Here is a 19582-nt window from a genome sequence, read left to right as displayed (position 1 = left end):
TCAGCAGTTTTGAGGTCCAGTTTTGTTGTAAAGATGAACTTTTCATGTTTATGCTGGATATTTTGCTGGTTGCTAGTTTTCCTCTGATTTCTAGGAGGGTAGTAGGATAAGAATTTTCTAAATGGTAATTTCTTTCTTCTACAGCTCTCATGTGTGAATATGAACGAAGTGAATCATTAACCTAAGGACTTCACCAATTGGAAATTACAGTTTTCACCATCAACTGCCTTATCCTTTTTGGTTGGGTTTTCTTTTTTAAACTGTAGAAACATTTCTTTCAAGTTGCTTTTGTTGTAGAGTTAAGCAAATGGCTGGTAGGGGCATCAGTAAAAAATGCACAAAATGTTCCTGCCATTCATCTACTTCTAAAAAAGAACTTTGTGATTGTTCCTGTAAAGCAAAGGGCTCTCCAGTTTTGGTGGTGGAAATGTCACAGACATCAAGCATTGCTAGTGCAGAATTTATAGTTTCACCGGAGAGACCAAAAGAAAAAAGTAGCAGCAGAGATCTTACCTCTGGAAAAGATGTGGTAAATATTGAAGATTCTACATCTCAGCACAAGTAGACTTCCCATTCTCTAATCCCTTCCCTAGCTGCTTCTTTATCCCATGAGTCCTTGTCATCTAATTCATTGCCTTCTTAACTATGAAGGAACATTTCTTTCTCACAGAAGAGATGAGCAAAGTTAGTTAGTAACTTGTTTTATGATATTTCCAACCCCTGTCCAAATTAATTAGTTCTCATATCCTGAAAAGTTATAAATGTTATTCCAATTTCTTTTTAAAAAATGGTTTATATATAAATAGGTTGGTTTTCAAAGTGAATTAAATCTGAAGTTTTGAGTATTTTTTTTCCAACTGATACAGAATCAGATTTATGATTAAATAGTTATGGCTTTATTATTTAAGGCAATTTCTGATTATCTAGATGGAATATTAACTATATTTTATAAAAATTTTAAATTTGTAATAGTTCTAAACAATCTATGGGTACTCAATTGGACTGATTTGAATGTATTTATCTTTATAGAGAAGAGGCATTGTGTAAGATTATAGTTGATATAGCACAACTTTGGAGACAGAGAGGAGTAAATTTAAGAAAAATCAAATTTCCACCCCCTAAAGTTGTATTTTTTTTCATACTTTCGATGTCAACTATTATTTCTGATTTGCATTATGGTATAGGTCCTGGCATATATGTGTCTCTGAGTGAGTTGTTGGTATATTATTTTCACTCAAAGCATATTTTGTATATGCCAGCCAATAATTTATTTTTAACCTATTTGAGATGATTGTTATATTTTGCAACAAGGGTGATTAAGAAAGCTGGGAAGTTGCCTTCTTTGGTGATTTCAAAGAATTATCAGGTAAGTTTTGATGTATCTGCTGTGTAGGTTATCATATCAATTTCTCTAGAGTTAGGAGATTGAATTGAATAATTTCATAAAATCTCTCTCCTTTAGCCTAATGGGCCAATGAATTGTATATAGGGCTTGGTATTTGGGAAAGACCATAAACTATTTTTCTTGTACATAGTAGATTTCATGGCACACATTGAAGATTTATCAAATAATCTAAATTAAGATTCTTTGTCAGCTAAGAATATTATATCTTAAAGTTTTTTCTTTTTTTATTCCTTTTTGGTCCAAGCCCTCAAGAACCTTAAATGTAGAGAGAAAAGCATCTCAACAATGGGGTCGGGCCAACTTTACAGAAGGAAAAGTTCCTCACATAAGAATGGAAAATGGAGCTGCTATTGAGGTATATAGAAAGCAAACTGAAGCTATTACAAACCTTCGGGTTTCTTTTAAGTCTATAGTTAATGGCAAAAATGATTTACAAATAAGTGTCTAAGGCAGTAGTTCTCAACCTTCCTAATGCCATGACCCTTTAATACAGTTCCTGTAGGTTGCAACCCATAGGTTGAGAACCTCTGATCTAAGGAGAGGAAGTAAAGAGGAAATTTACTATTTTTGAGTATCTTAAAGTTTTTACTAAAGAAAATGCAAACTAATTTTATTTTCTGTTTATGGAGGACCAAATGGACTTAATTAAAGTAGAGAGCATTTTTATTAGAAAAAATGCAAATATTTTGGTGTTTAGGTCTTGGCTATTGCTGAAGGCAAAAATGGAGTCTCAATGTAGACCTCTTTAAGATACAGAGACACCAGATGATTTTAGATAGTCTGGTCTCACTAGAGAAACTGATAGCGAGACCAGAATCTCCCTCCTTTCCCCCTCTATCTTTTGTAGCCTGTGCTTAGATAAATATCAATATTATTCTTCCCAGGATTCAAATTATTATATAAAAATATAAATAAATAATGGAATAATTTTAAAAAGCTAAAATGTGTTTTCTTAATATCAGATTAAAGGAACTGTAACAAGAACAACTACATTAAGAAGAAAATCACATTAATATTAAACATCTGTTAAAAATTGTTTAAAAAATTATTTAGCAGCTTACTTGAAGTGACCAGGAAAACTTGCTGGAAATTTCTGACTTGAAAAGTTTAAATCTCTCCCCTTAAATAAAAGGTGTGTGCTTTAAAAAGCCCTACAAATTTACTAAGTCTTAAAATTATCCACAGAGCTTCTATAAAAGAAAAATATATTTGTTGTAAAAAAAATTAGGAAAATAAGGATAAGAAAGTAAAGAATATAAAAATCATCAGCCAAACAACCAATTTAAAAATTATTATGTTCACTCTTTTTTTTCTTCTATACATGTACTAGTTTTCTATTTTTCTTTAACCCTTTTCCTAGTTTTAATTATGGAATATTTCAAATATATACATATTTTAAAGAAAAAAACTTAACTGGTATAGTCAACCCCCATAAAATAGGCAAGCTAATCTTGAATATTTTGAACATTTCAGATGGATGTAAAGAAGAAAATTACAGTCATCCTTAATTGACTACCCATAGATAACTACTCTTAATATTCAGATGAACATTTTTTTCCAGACATCAATGTGAGCACTTCTATATACATACATTTTCTGATAGGATCATATCATGTATGCTTTTTGTACTCTACACTATATCACAAACTTAATTCTATGTCAATAAAAATAGATTTATATTATCATTTTAATAGCATCCTCTTAAAATTATTAGAAATAAGAAGTCATTTTCTCCTTATTTTAACCACCATGTGATAATATCAAAACAAGTAGTTGAAGAAAAACGTTAGTTTATGAAAAGCTAGTTGGCCATCCTTCATTTTTAAAATTCTGTTGAGATACTGTGCCCAAATTGATGTTCTATATATTTAGAGAGATAATGAAAGTTTAACTTTTAAAGGATAAGAAAAATTGAGGAAATCATTATGAAGGGATTATTTTGTTTTGTGACCAAAAAGGGTAAGTGACCATTTTAATTGAGATTTAACTCTACATAATACAGGCACACCTAGTGTTATTGTACTTCTCATTATTTCACTTCACAAATATTGGATTATTTTTTATAAATTGGAGGTTTTGATAACTTTGTGTTGGCTCCATTTTCTAACAGTCTGTGCTTATTTTATATGAATAAGTTTTGGTAATTCTTGCAATATTTCAAATTATTTTACTATTATATCTATTGTGGTGGTCTATAATCAGTACATCTTTTTATTACTATTGTAATTGTATCCCTGAGACATAACAATATTGAAATTAGGCCAATTAATAACCCTACAATGGCCTTTAAATATTTAAGTGAATGGAAGAGTGGCACATCTCTCATTTTAAGTCAAAAGCTAGACATAATTAAGCTTAATGAGGAAGGCATGCCAAAAACCAAAATGGCCTGAAACCTAGGCTTCTTGTACTAGTTAGCCAAGTCTTCAATGCAAAGGAACAGTTCTTAAAGAAAATTAAAAGTGCTCTAGAAGAAATATGAATAATAAGAAATTCAAACAGCATTATTATAATAATTTCAGTGGTCTATATAAAAGAATAAACCAGCCACAGCATTCCCTTAAGCCAAAACCTAATCCAGAGTAAGGCCCTAACTCTTAAATTCTATGAAGGCTAAGAGAGGTGAGGAAAGTGTAGAAGAAAAGTTTAAGCCTAGTAGAGGTTGGTTCATGAGGTTTAAGGAAAGAAGGAAGTTTATCTCCAAAACATAAAAGTGCAAAGTGAAGCAAAAAGTACTGATGTAGAAGCTGCACCAAGTTCCCTGGAATATCTATATAAGATAATTGATGATAATTTGTGGCTATACTGAACCACAAATTTTCAACGTAGACAAAAAAACCTTAATGTGTTAAAAGTCATCTTTTAATGATGACTTTCATAGCTAGAGAAGCTTCAAAGCTTCAAGGGACAGGGTGACTTAGGGGCTAAGGCAGCTGATGACTTTAAGCTAAAGCAAGTGCCTATTCATCATTCCAGAAATTCTAGAATTATTCTAAATCTATGGTGCCTGAGCTCTATAAATACAACAACAAAACTTAGATGATAGTACATCTGTTTATAGCATGGTTTACTGGTTATTTTAAGCCTACTGTTGAGACCTGCTCAGAGAAAAGATTCCTTTCAAAATACTACTGCTCATTAATAATATATATGGTCACTCAAGAGCTCTGGTGGAGATGTATAATACAAGGAAATTGATGTTTTCATGCCTTCTAACACAACAGCCATTCTGTGATCTATGGTTCAAGGAATAACTTTGACTTTCAGGTTTTATTATTTAAGAAATACACTTCTTAAAGCTGTATCTGTCATAGATAATGATATTTCTAATGGATATGGACAAAGTTGAAAACGTTCTGGAAAGCATTCACCAATCTGGATGTCATTGTAGTCATTTTTGTGATTTATGGGAGAAGGTCAAAATATTAAAATTAACAGAAGTTTGGAAAAAGTTGATTCCGACCCTCATGGATAACTTTGAGAGGTTCAAGAGTTCAAGGGAAGAAGTAAGCACAGATATGGCTGAAATAGCAGAAGAACTAGAATTAGAAGTGGAGCCTGAAGATGAAATAGCTGAATTGCTGCTATCTCATGATAAAACTTTAAGGGATGAAAAATTGCTTTTTATGAAAGAGCAAAGAAATGATTTCTTGAGATGGAATCTACTTCTGGTGGAAATACTGTGAGCATTGTTGAAAATGACAACAAAAGATTTAGACCATGGATGGGGAGCCTATAACTTTAAGGCTACATGTGGCTTTCTATGTCTTAAGTGTAGTTTTTTGACTGAATCCAAATTTTTATTCCAAATCCTTTTATTTTTATTAATACATTTATCATTTATATTTTTATTTTAAACATAAAATAAGTGTCAATGAAATAATCCTCCCACCAGAGGATTAAATTCAAGAATAAAATAAGTGTCAATGAAATAATCCTCCTACTAGAACATTAGCAAGCCATAGGGGCTAAATTGACAGCTACTATACTCATGATTTAGTTCTTACTTCCCCCACCTAACTGGTGCCACCATCACACAAGGCTGGTTGGCGAGAGGTTATGGAGGTTGAATATGGCAGGCAGTCTGTTACAGATTTTGACAGTGATGCACTGTGTTTTTGTGGAATTTGGCAGTAGTTGTATAGCTCAACTATTATTTTTGAATTCTGTCTGCTTAAAAGACCATCATGTCAAAGAAGACCTAGAAAATGCTGAGGGAAGAAAATTGACTTTTTTTTTTCAGGTTAACATAAGGATGCAAAAAATTAGGTTACAGTGTTTTTGTTTGTTAGGTAAACTCTCTGTTGTAGTTGTGCCCTTCACCCAGAAGGTGTACCATATATCCTTACATTGTGCCCATTAAGTGGGAGCACACTCATCCCCTCCACTCCTCCCTTCTCTCCCCACCTTCATTCCCTCTCCCCCCATCTTGAATTGAGTTTTTCTCTTATGTGGGCATGTATTAGTTTATCTGCTGGCTTCATATTAGAATTGAATACATTGGATACTTGCTTTTCCATTCATGTGATACTTTACTAAAGAGAATGTTCTCCAACTCTGTCCAGGTTAATATAAAAGATGTAAAGTTTCCATCTTTTTTGTCACTGACTAATATTCCTTGTATACATAGGCCACAGTTTACTAATACCTTCATAGGTTGATGGTCAATTGGTTGATTCTACACTTTAGTGATTATAAATTGAGCTGCAACAAACAATTTAGTAAATATCCTTGTGATAAAATGATTTTTTTTCCCTATATAGATGGCTAGTAATGGGATTGTGGGATCAAATGGAAGGTCTATATAGAGTTTTTTGAGGAGTCTTTTCAACACTTCTTTCCAAAGAGGCTGTATTAGTTTGTAATCCCACCAACAGTGTAAAGTGTTCCCTTCTCTCCATAATTGCACCAGCACTGCATCTTAGGGACTTTGTGATGTTGGTTAATTTCACTGGGGTTAGGTGATATCTCAGGGTGGTTTTGATTTGTATTTCTCTGATGAGTAGGGACAATAAACATTTTTTTCATGTGTTTGTTGGCCATTCATCTATCTTCAGAGAATATTCTGTTCATGTCTCTTGCCCAGTGATATATGTGATTGCTCTTTGTTTTGATTAATTTGAGTTCTCTGTAGACTCAAGTTATCAAACTAGAATTTGTCATATTTGTATCATGCAAATATATTTCCCTATTCTGAAGCTTGTCAATGTAGTCTTCATAAAATCTTTCCCCAGGCCAATATTAAGTTTATCCCATAGAGAAGATTTTTGCATGTTATGAATCTGACAAAGACCTGATAACTAGAATCTACAGAGAACTCAAATGAAACAATAAGTAAAGTGCAAACAACCCTCTCTATAAGTGGGCAAGAGATTTGAACAGAAACTTCTCTGAAGATGATAGACGGGTGGCCAATAAACACATGAAAGAATGCTCATCATCTTTAATTATCAGAGAAATGTAAATCAAAACCACTCTAAGATATAACCTAACCTCAACAAGATTAGCCCACATCATAAAGTCCCAAAACACCAGATGCTGGTGAGATGTGGAGAGAAGAGAACACTCTACGCTGCTGGTGGGATGCAAGTTAATATAGCCTTTTTGGAGAGAAGTATGGAGAATCTTCAAAGGTTGAAAAGTAGACTTTCTGTTTGACCCTGCAATCCCATTACTAGGTACCTACCTAGAAGAACAAAAATCATTTTACCACAAAGACATTTATACTAGAATGTTTATTATGGCTCAGTTCATAATTGCCAAGTTGTGGAAGCAACCTAAGTGCCCATCAACCCATGAATTGATTAACAAACTGTGGTATATGTATACTAGGGAATATTATTCAGCCATAAAAAAGATGGAGACTTTGCATCTTTTACATTTACCTGGATGGAGTTGAAATACATTCTTTTTAGTGAAGTGTCACAGGAAGGGAGAATTGAATATCCAGTGTACTCCATACTAATATGAAATCAGTATATGAACAATTACATGCTCATAAGAACAATAAAACACTAATATAGTTCAGTTTGGGGGTAGAGGGAAGTGTGAGGCAGAAGGAGGGAGGACGTTTGGCAGAGGGAGGGAAGACATGAGGCAGGATCTCACCTAATGTGCGCATTGTGAGTGTGTACAGTGTGCCTCCTGGGTGAGGAGCTCTTCTACCAATGGAACTTTATGCAGGAAGTAAGAAAAATGTAACCTAAAAATTGTACCTTCATATTTAATTTGAAAAGAAAATACTTTAAAAAAATTGGAAAGTGAAAATAAAAATTTCTCCCATACTTTCTTCTAGGATTTTTATCATTTCCTGTCTACGGCTTAAATCTTTTATCCTTCATGAGGCAGTTTTGTACGTGGTGAGAGGTACAGGTCCAGTTTTAGTCTTTCACATGTGGTTGTCCAGTTCTCCCAGTATCATCTATTGAACAGGGATTTGTTTCCCCAGTGTATGCTTTTGTTTGGTTTATCAAAAATCAGATGTGATAAGAGGCTTGTTTCATCTCTAGATTTTCCATTCTATTCCATATGTTTGTGTCTCTATTTTTGTGTCAGTACCATGCTGTTTTGATCAGTGTGGACATGTAATATAACCCGAAGTCAGGTAGAGTGATGCCTCCAGCTTTGTTTTTATTACTAAGAATTGTAATCGGCTATATGTATTTTTTTTTTCTAATTCTATGCAAAATGAAGAACTATTTTTTTGAGTTCTTCAAAGTATGATACTGGTGTTTTAATGTGTATTGCATTAAATCTGCAGATTGCTTTGGGTAGTATAGACATTTTAACAATGTTAATTCTTCCCAGTCAAGAGCATGGTATGTTCTTCATTGTTGATGTCTTCTGCTATTTCTTTTCTTAGGGTTTCATAGTTTTCTCTGTAAGGATCCTTCACCTCCTTTGTTAGCTGTATTCCCAGGTATTTCAGGTATTTCATTTTCTTTGAAGCAACTGTGAAGGGTATTGTGTCCTTGATTTACTTCTTGACTTGACTGTTACTGCATATACAAAGGCTACTGATTTGTGGACATTGGTTTTATACCTTGAGATATTAAAATATTTCTTGATCACTCCCAGGAGTCTTGTGATTGAATCTCTGGGGGTTTTTTGGCAAAGAGGAAGAGTTTGATTTTCTTTGTGCCCATTTGGATGCCCTTAATATCATTCTTTTGTCTGATTGGATTAACTAGAACTTCCAGAACTATGTTGAATAATAGTGGTGATAGCGGACATCATTGTATGGTTCCAGTTCTAAGTGGAAATGCTTTCAGTTTTACTGCATTTAGTATGATCCTGGCTGTGGGTTTGTTATAAATGGCCTCAATCAGTAAGAAATGTGCCATATATGTCTATTTTCTTAAGGCTTCTCATTTGAAAAGGATGCTGAATTTTGTTGAATACTTTTCCTACATCTATTGAGAGGATCAATCACATGGTCTTTGTTTTTGCTTCTATTTATGTGATGAATTGTATTCATGGATTTGTGTATGTTAAACCAAACTTACATCCCAGGGATAAAGCCCACTTGATCATGATGTATTTTTTTAATATGTAGTTGTATTCTATTTGCTAGGATTTTATTGAGTATTTTTGCATCTGTATTCATAAGTGAAATTGGTCTGTAGTTGTCTTTTTTAGTTGGGTCATATCCTGGTTTTTGTATCATGGTGATGTTTGCTTCATAGAATATGTTAGGGAGAGTGTCTTCCTTCTCAATGTTTTGGAATAGTTTCTCCAGTATAGGTACAAGCTGCCCTTTGAAGGTGTGATAGAATTCTGGTGTGGAGTTGTCTAGTCTAGGGTTATTGGAGGGGGAGGGCTTTTTAATTTTTCCTTCAGTTTTGGTGCTTGATATTGGACTGTTCAAGAGATCCATTTCTTCCTAGTTAAGACAGGGATGTTGTGTGATTTCCAGGTGTTAGTCCTCTACGTTGTCAAATTTCTGGGCATAGAATCAGAGGTAATCTCTTGTATCTCTGTGGTATCTGTTGTTATTTTCTCTTTTTTGTTTCTGATTGAGGTTACTAGAGATCTTACTTTTCTGTTTCCAGTTAATCTGGCCAAAGATCTATTGATTATTTTTATCTTTTTGAAGACTCATCTTTTTGTTTTGTTAATTTTCTGAATGATTCTTTTGTTTTAAATTTTATTTATTTCTGATTTAATTTTGGTTATTTCTTTGCTTCTCATAGTTTTGGGATTAGATTGTTCTTCTATTTCTTGAAACAATTCATTAAGTTGTTGATATGTACTCTTTTGGGTGTGGGCATCTAACATGATAACTTTCCCTCTTATGACTTCTTTGGCAATATCCCATTGGTTTTGGTAGCATGTGGCTTCATTGTTGTTATGGTTAAGGAATCTAATAATTTGCATTTTTATCTCCTCCTTGACCCAGCTGTCATTCAGCATAGGGTTGTTTAGTTTCTGTGACTGTGTGGGGATAAAGGTTTTTGTTGGGGTTGAGTTCTACCTTCATTCCCCTGTGGTCTAAAAAGATACAAGGTATGATTTCAATTATTTTAATTTTGTTGAGGTTTGATTTGTGTCCTAGGATATAACCAACTTTAGAGTATGATCATTAGTTCTGGGATGGTATGTTCTGTATATGTCTATTAAGCCCAGTTCTTCTAGGGTTGCATTTAAGTCCTTGTTGCTTTGTAATTTTTCTGTTTAGAGGATCTGTCCAGTTCTATCAGAGGGGTATTAAAGTCCCCAGCTATGATGGTGCTGTAGGATATCATATTGTTCAAACCAGTTAGGATTCATTTGATAAATATGGGACATTTAAGTTGGATATACGTATATTTAGAATTAAAGTATCTACTTTTTGTATTATTCCCTTGGCCAGTATATAGTGACCATCTTTGTCTTTCTTTACTTTCATTGCTTTAAATCCAATTGTATCTGCAAATAAATTTGCAACCCTCCACTTTTTCTGATTTCTTTTTGCCTGAAATGTTATTTTCCAACTTTTCATCCTGAGTCTTGTTTTATCCTTAGAAGTTAGATGTGTTCCCTAAAGACATCATATAGTTGACTTACAATTTTTTTTTAACCCAGTCATCCAGCTTGTGACTCTTCAGTGGGGAATTTGAGCCATTCACATGAGAACAGATTTTTTAATGAGAATTGGGAATTGCAATATTATCTTATTTTTGTTAAAGATAAGATTTGGTTGCTTTGTGATACTGCAATATCAATGTTAAAGTAATTAAATGCTCATCAGCATTGCAGTAATCATAAGGACCACAGATATTTTACATTAGAGGGAGAGGTATGGAAGATTGTATTTCAGAAATAAAATATTAAAAGCAAAAACAAAGACAATTCTTTGAAGATGCAATAAGACCTGGAAATAATGCCACTCAAGCAACTTAGAAAGTAGTTTATGTACTCAGGGAAAAAAGGGAATCATGCAGTGATGTAGAAATTATGAAAGAATACATTGTGAAAGTTGTAGGATATTTAGACCCCTATAATGATTCAAAGTATAGATAACTGCCTTTTTCAAGGAGAACCATAAGTTGGCCTTCTACTTAATAGAACAACTTTATGCAATACTTCAAAAGGAAAATCTATATTATTTAGTAGCTTTGGATAAGTCAGCTGATGCTACTGACTTGGCACAGGTTGTATACCTCATTCAATTCATAACAGAAGATTTTCTTTGGTATGAAGGGTTCTCTGACTTGGGTGTTCTTGTGAATAGAACATGGGGAATAGATATCTTCAACAACTTTAAACATAAAGTGTTGTGAAGTTGGACTGAATTTGGTTAATTTAGTGAGTGTATGTTCAGATGGTGCCCTTTCCATGATAGGAAAACATCTGCACAAATTTTTAAAAAAGTATTAACAGACACTGGTGCCCTCATTTTTTTCATTGTATCTTGCATCAGCAAAACCTGTGTTAAAGCTACTATTTTAAATGACAATTTTCCACAAGTTATAAATATTGTTAACTATATTGATGCAAATGTAATATAGCAGTTGTTAGTTTTGTAACACACTAAAGTGGAAAGATGAGCTATTCAGTGTGGATTCGCCATGTCATTCTAAAGCGCATTGGCTATTGCAGGGATAGGTGGTAGCCAAAATTTTATCTCTGTGAGAACAGATAGTTAAATAAAGAACAGAATCAGTAGTGTGAATTATTGAAGGAAGATTTCTGTAAGAATGCAGTATTATGTCAAATTGAAATGACTTGAATATCTCTTTGCAAGATAAAACTTAAGTCTTTATGCAGCAAAAAATCTAAGCTAAATGCTTAAACTTTTTAGAATAAAAAGCTATATTTTTTCAAAACTTCTTCAAAAGTAAATTTCTAATAAACATTTTCCTCAATTAGCAAAGATCATTAATAAGCAAGATATGTATATGCAAATCATTTGAAGAATATGCAGCTGTTATAGACCTATTAATTATGGAATGCAATGAAAGGTTCACTGACCTTGAGAATCATTACATCACACTCAAATTAGCAGTTCAGTCTCACCTAGTTGCTGTCACTAGTAGATGACATTTTAAAGTCATTGTTTGATGCTTAAATAAAATCCAGTTGAAATGTGGAATATGGAAGTATGCCTTTGGTAACATGCCTGACAAATGTTTTCTGGTTTTTCAACCACTTAATGCTGTGAATCTATTCTCTCCTTTCTAACCTAAATCAAGATGCCTTTAAGTTCACAAATGACTGATACTCATGAAGATCAACTGAAACTGTACACTTCTATGCTACAACCAAATATTCAAATGCTTTTCAACAAAAACCAGACAAACAAAGTCTTTAGAAGGTTAACTTTAAAATTAACAAATAGTTTTCACTTTTTGAAAATTTTAAGTACATGTTAGTTAGATTTTCATACAAAATAATAGAAATGTCTATTAGAATGTTCTTGAATGCAGACTTATTTGGGTATAGCTAAATGAATGAGTCCTTCCAACATGAAAAGTTTCTCCACCCCTGATTTAGGCTATTACATAAACAAAGTTGATAAAGTAGTGGTAGGTTTTGAAAGGATTGACTGTAATTTTGAAAGCAGTTCTAGAATGGGTAAAGTGCTCTCCGATAGCATTTCATGCTACACAGAAATCTCTCATGAAAGGGAGAGTCAGTTGATGCAGCAAACTTCATGGCTTTCTTAGTTCTAGAAATTGCCAACCTTCAACAACTGCCACCCTAATCAGCCAGCAACCTTCAACATGTAGGCAAAACCTCCACCAGCAAAAAGATTATAACTTGTTGACACCTCAGATGATTTTTTAGTATTTTGTACATTTGAGTATTTTTAAATTAAGGTATGTGCATTGCTTTTTAAAGCACTATTGCACACTTAAAGACAGTAGTATGGTATGAACATAACTTTTATATGCACTGGGAAACCAAAAAATTTATGAGACTTGCTTTATTGTAGTGGTCTAGAACTGAAACTGCACTACCTCTGAGATATGTTGTAATTGGGAGTTGCATATAAATATAATCAGAATAAAATTATGTTTGTCTTATTTTCTAATTAATCATTCAAGTTTTCTGACTTTGCTTCTTACTATTAAATGCTATTAATTAGTGTTGAGGAAGAGGGAGGAGCTAGATCTTTTAGGGAATACATAAGAAAGCTGTTAAGAAACAGCTCCTTCAGGAGTTTCCAGACCATCTTGGGATATTAAAGATCACCCAAAATGTTTGTAAGCAAGGCAGTGATAATAGTGTTTGAGGACCAACACATACATGCTAAAGGGAGTAAAAATAAAGGAACAGTCACCCTGGTACGGAATTAAACAGGGAAGCCCTTTATGAAGGAGGTGAATAATTAGCTGTGCATTGCATCTTCTCTTATTAACACAAAAGTAAGTAAGGAAGGCAAACATTAGAAAATATGAAGCCAAGCAGCTAACTTACCTATTGCATGGTAAGTAGGAAAGTAGTCTCAGAGAGAGATAGACAGCCTAGCTGACCCAAAATAGGTATCACTTAATGGCATTAGCTGAGCTGTTCTCCCATATGTTAGCCTGTATGCATTATAGGTCCAGAAACTCTTGTTAGTGCCCTGGAACTGATTTGGATCTGCGAGTTTGACTCCCTTCAACCAAATTTATAAGAAATGAATATGTAAATGAATTACTTATTTGTTATTTTACAGCGTGAACCAGAATGCCAGTGTTGGTAAAACCACTGCATTTTCTCTTTGTAAGCCAAAGTTAAATGGTAAATGGGAAGATTCTTGATCTGGATGGTGCTATTAGGGGAAGTGTTTATTTTCTTCTCAGTGTTGATTTATATTAAAATTTCTGTCATATATTGCTTTTCTAAAGCTGAAGGGATAAGGCTTTGTTGATTTTTAGTTCTTTTAAAAATATTTTTTAAATTTCAAGATATTACGTGGGTACAGATGTTTTTGTTTACATGGATTGCTTTTATAATTCCTGAGTCAGGGTTATAAAAGTGCTTGTCCCACAGATAGTGTTCATTGTACCCAGTAGGGAGTTTTTGCCCCTTTCTTTCTCCCTCAATCCCCTGCTTGATTCCACTGAGTTTTACTTCCCCCGTGTACAGTTTGCACTTCTCTTAGTTCCAATTTAATCATGGATACATGTGGTGTTTTTTTTTTTCATTCTTTAAATACTTTGTGTAGAATAATGGTCTCCAGTTTCATCCAGATTGTTGCAAAAGGCATTAGTGTATCCATGATATACATATATCACATTTTGTTGATCCACTCATGAATTGATGGGAACTTGGATTGATTTCACATCTCTTCAATTATGAAGTGTCCTGCAATAAACAGGATAAAATAACTTCTGTTCTGTTGGTTAAATACTCTGTAGTGGGATTGCTGGATCAAATGGTAGGTGTATTTTTAGTTTTTTGAAGAATCTCCATACTGTTTTCCCTTGAGGTTATACTAATTTTGCAGTCTCACCAACATTATAAAGTGTCCCATTCTCTCTGCATACATACCAGCATCTGTTGTTTTTAGACTTTTTAATAAAAGTCATTCTAACTGAGGTAAGATGATACCTCACTGTGGTTTTCTCTATTGCTTGGGATTCATTGAGGGTACAAAGAATTAGGTTACATTGATTGCATTTGTTAGATAAACTCCCTCTTATAATTGTGTCCTACCCGCAAGAGGTGTGCCATATACCATGACCCCATCTCCCTCCTCCCCTACCCCACTCCATGGTTCCCCTACCCCCACCTTGTATTAGGTTATCTACTGCCTTAATATTAGAATTGAGTACACTGGATTCTTGCTTCTGCATTCTTGTGATGCTTTACTAAGAAGAATGCATTCCACCTCCAACTCGGTTAGTACAAAAGATGTAAAGTCTCCATCTCTTTTAATGGCCGAATAGTATTCCATGGTATACATACACCACAGCTTGTTAATCTGTTCCTGGGTTGGTGGGCACTTAGACTGTTTCCATATTTTAGCAATTGTTAATAGAGCTGATAAACAGTCTAGTGCAAATATCCTTATGATAAAATGTTTTATTCTAGGTAGATGCCTAGAAATGGGATTGCAGGATCAAATGGGAGGTCTAATTTGAGTTCTTTGAGGATTCTCCATACTTTCTTCGAAAAAGGTTATATTAGTTTGCAGTCCCGCCAGCAGTGTAAAAATGTTGCCTTCTCTCCACATCACACCAGCATCTGTAGCTTTGAGACTTTGTGATGTGGGCCATTCTCACTGGGGTTAGGTGATATCTCAGGGTAGTTTTGATTTGCATTTCTCTGATGAGCATTTTTTCATATATTTGTTAGCCATTCATCTTATCCTTTTCAGAGAAGGTTCTATTCATCTCTCTTGCCCGGTGATGTAAGGGATTCTTGGCTCTTTTTTGTTGATTAATTTGAGTTCTCTGTAGAGCCTACTTATCAAGCTTTTGTCTGATTCAAAATATGCAAATGTCTTTTCCCATTCTGAAGGTTGTTTATTTGCTTTGGTTGTTGTCTCCTTAGCTGTACCAAAGCTATTCAATTTAATTAACTCCCATTTGTTTATTTTTGTTGTTGTTGCAATTGCCATAGAAGTTTTCTTCATAAAAACTTTCCCCAGGCCAATAACTTCAGGTGTTTTCCCCATACTTTTTTTGAGGATTTTTATTGTTTAATGCCTTAGATTTAAATATTTTATCCATCTTGAGTCAATTTTTGTAAGTACTGAAAGGTGTGGGTCTAGTTTCAGTTTTTTACATGTGATTATCCAGTTTTCCCACAATCATTTATTGAATAGTGATTCTTTTCATTACTGTATGTTCTGGTTTGGTTTATCAAAGATCAGGTGATTGTAAGAGGTTAGTTTCATTTTATAGTTTTCTATTTGGTTCCAAATGTCTCTATTTTTGTGCCAATACCAAGCTGTTTTGATTGCTATGGCCTTGTAGTATAGCCTAAAGTCTGGTAGGATGATGCTCCTGGCTTTGGCTATATAAAGATTATTTTTTCCAAATCTTGAAAGTATGATGTTGGTATTTTAATGATTAAATCTTGAAAGTATAATGTTGGTATTTTTATAATTAAAAATTGCCTTGGTTATATGGGTTTTTTTCTGGTTTCATATAGAATGAAGAATTATTTTTTCCAAATCTTGAAAGTATGATGTTGGTATTTTAATGAAAGTTGCATTGAATCTGTAGATTGCTTTGGAAAGTATAGACATTTTAATAATGTTGATTATTCCAAGCCATGAGCATGGTATATATATGTATATATGTATATATATATGTATATATATATGGTATATATATATATATCTTTCATTTTTTAATATCTTCAGCTATTTGTTTTCTTAAGGTTTTGTAATTTTCTTTGTAGAGGTCCTTCACTTCTGTTGTTAGGTATATTCCTAAGTATTTCATTTTTTTTGAAGCTACTGTGAAGGGAATTGTGTCCTTGATTAGCTTCTCAGATTGGGTGTTATTGGTATATACAAAGGCTACTGATTAGTGGACATTGATTTTTATATCCTGAGACATTACTATATTTTTTGATCACTTCCAGGAGTCTTGTGGTTGAGTCTTTGGGGTTCTCTAAGATCATATTATCTGCAAAGAACAAAAGTTTGACCTCCTCTGTCCCCACTTAGATGCTATTTATTTTCTTCTCTTGCCTTACTGCAATGGCTAAAACTTCCAGCACTATGTTGAATAGTAGTGATGATAAAAGAGAACCTTGTCTGGTTCCAATTCTGAGTGGAAAAGCTTTCAGTTTTACTCCATTCAGTATAATATTAGATGTGGGTTTGTCGTACATGGCTTTAATCAGTTTAAGAAATGTGCTTGTGTATCTGCAAAAGATTTCTCTATCAATTTTGAAGCTTAGTTTAGCAGGATACAGAATTCTGGGCTGAAAATTGTTTTGTTTAAGAATGTTGAAGGTGGATGACCATTCTTTTCTGGCTTGGAAAATTTTCTGTTGAAAAGTCTGCTGTCATCCTAATGGCTCTGCCCCTGTAGGTCAGTTGGTGCTTACTCCTGGCTACTTGAAGAATTTTCTCTTTCATCTTGACTTTGGATGGGTTCATTATAATGTGTCTTGGAGAAGCTATTTGAGTTGAGATGACCTGGGGTTCCATATCCATCTTAAAGGAATGTGTTGGGATCTTTAGTAAAACTTGGGATGTTTTCATTTATGATAGTCTTCTGTAGGGCTTCCGTTCCTTTGGGGCAATCTTCTTCTTGTTCAGGGATCCCTATTATTTTTATGTTTGAATGCTTCATGAAGTCTTGTCTTTCTCTAAGTGACTGTTCTGCTTTCTCTCTCTTCTTTGGTGCCATTTTAACTACCTGGGGTTAACTTGAAAACTTTATCCTCTAGCTCTGAGGTTCTTTATTCTCCATAGTCTAGTCTCTTTTTCATACTTTCTACTGCATCTTTACCTTTGCTGATTGTCTCCTTCATTTGCTTAAGTTCTGCTATATCCTTTCTATATTCTACATATCTGTCATCTACCTTTTGGCTCTGTCTCTTCATTTTCTTGTCCATTCCCTTTATTGTCTTTATCATCCATATTTTAAATTCCCTTTCTCTCAAATCCACTAATTTTTTATATATGGAGTCTTCTGTAGTAGGTGCCTCATGGTCCTTTGGGGGGAGTTGCTCTGTTTTGGTTTCTCATGTTGCCTGAATTTCTGTTGGTTCCTCCTCATGTGTTCTTGCTTCTTGTTCACCTCCATGTCCTCCTTTTTCCTTTTCACTTTCTCCTTTACTTCAAATTACCTTGTCTCAGAACTTAGGTGTTGAAGTAGTCTCTGGGTACAAGGCCAAAAGGAAGAGAAAGGTAAATGAGCAGGGAGAAACAAGAGGAGAAGAAAGAAAGAGAAAAAGAAAAAAAGGAAGGGACATGAAAGAAAAGAGTTGAATAACAAGAGAGAGGAGGACAGGAAGAGAAAATGAGAGTGATAGCAGAAATAGTATTGATCAGCATGGTGCTAAGGCCACATCTGTAACTTAGGAATTTTGGGGGCCTGGGTTGCATGGGTTCCTTGAACTTACAAGCTCCTTATCAGCCTTATAAAGCCAGATTCTTCCTCTGCTAAAAATAGGAAGAGAAAGAAAAGAACAAAAACAAAAAAGGAAAAAATAAGTAACAATGAAAAAGAAATAGAAGAATTCTGGACTCGGCACCTGTGGCTGAAGTGGCTAAGGTACCAGCCACATAGACCTAAGGTGGTGGGTTTGAATCCAACCCGGGCTGGCCAAACAATGATGGCTGCAACCAAAAAATAGCTGGGTGTTGTGGTGGGCACCTGTAGTCCCAGCTACTTGGGAGGCTGAGGCAGGAGACTTGCTTAAGCCCAGGAGTTGGAGGTTGCTGTGAGCTGTGATGCCACAGCACTCTACCCAGGGTGACAGCTTGAGGCTCTGTCTCAAAAAAAAAAGAAAAAGAAGAATTTTGCAGCGTGTACTTACCAGTACTGTCTTCCCAGGACCAAAAGTAGAAGAACTCCCTCGACCATGATCTCTTGGCCTCTTTGAGCCAGACTACTACAGTGACCTTCCCATTGGACCACAGCCATGCCACACCAGTACTCAGTGAAAAAAAAAAAAAAATAAATAAATAATAATAATGAAATAAGAAGAGATAAAGAAAATTAAAAATATAGTTGTGTCAAATAAAAGAGAGAAGGGGTAAAGGAAAAAGGAAATTAAGAAGAAAGATTAAAAAAAGGGGGATATCTTAGCTGTTGCACAAGCGATTTATGTGGGAAATATAAGTAAAAGAGTCTCTATCAAAAGACAGAATGGAGAGGAGTGAAATAGAATAAGTGAGGCTAAAATACTGTAACCAAAATACAGGAACCCTTACATTTGATGAAATTAAGAATGGAAGTTAAAAATAGGACCAACCAAACATATGAGCAAAAATAAAACACAGCAAAACAAGCCAAAAAGAGATCAAATAGCGAAAAATAGCAGCAACATCAGCAACAGAGAAAAGAGAAAGACCAAAAAAATTCTCTGTCTATATATATAGTGGAAGGGACCCACTTTAATAGGAATATATTGCAATATATTTCTGGGACATCAAGTGATGCTGTACCTAGTTCCCAGGCATGTTTCTTATTTCTACCTTAGTTGCCTTTGGTGATCACCTCATTGTTTCCTCAACATTCAGACCCCACCCAGCTGGGATCTTAAAGCTCTCCAGAATCCTCAGAGTCAGGTCTCACATTCCCCCCTCATAATAGTTCCCGCAGGGTGCAGAAGCCACTCAGCCTGTCCCAAGAGTGGGGTTCTAATGCCTGCAGGCGGAACAAAGACAGCCATGCTTTAAGCCCTTGCTGAGAGGACCTTCTCACAACCTTCCCACAATGGTGGCCCTCTGGCAGCCAGGACCTTCCCAGAATGGCTGCCCCAACAGCCACCAAACTAATGGCAAATCTATTCCAACTGGTATTGAAATATGGCTGCTGTCTGCTGTTTGAGTCTGTCCACTCTTTTAAGTTTTCCACTCAATGTGCAACTTCCCCCAAGACAAAAACAGCAGAAAGGCTTCCTTCCATCCCTGGACCTCTGTGTGTGGGCTGGCATTCCACCTGGCTCCCAATCACTTGCCTACTGCATCAGAACTCCACTGCTCTGGATCACATGCTGTCTCCTATACACCACCACCTCATTGTGCTTGCTGAGCTACTAACTCCAGGTAAGGATCCCATGCCAGGTATGGCT

At 34.7% G+C, this 19582-nt stretch overlaps 1 protein-coding gene across 1 annotated transcript in view; it reads left to right on the top strand.

Moving 5' to 3' along the window:
• The first annotated feature begins 307 nt into the window (after positions 1 to 307).
• The window catches only part of STK33 (serine/threonine kinase 33), a 104136-nt gene continuing 84861 nt past the window's right edge, over positions 308 to 19582 (top strand). The window contains exons 1-2 of the mRNA XM_003781508.2: positions 308 to 529; positions 1650 to 1760. Of these exons, the coding sequence (XP_003781556.1) occupies positions 308 to 529; positions 1650 to 1760 (333 nt within the window). The remainder of the gene's footprint in view (positions 530 to 1649; positions 1761 to 19582) is intronic.

This window comes from Otolemur garnettii, unplaced genomic scaffold (assembly GCF_000181295.1).
Source record: "Otolemur garnettii isolate 467f Iridium unplaced genomic scaffold, OtoGar3 scaffold00001, whole genome shotgun sequence".
Lineage (NCBI taxonomy): Eukaryota > Metazoa > Chordata > Mammalia > Primates > Galagidae > Otolemur > Otolemur garnettii.
This window is presented reverse-complemented; position numbering and strand designations above follow the sequence as displayed.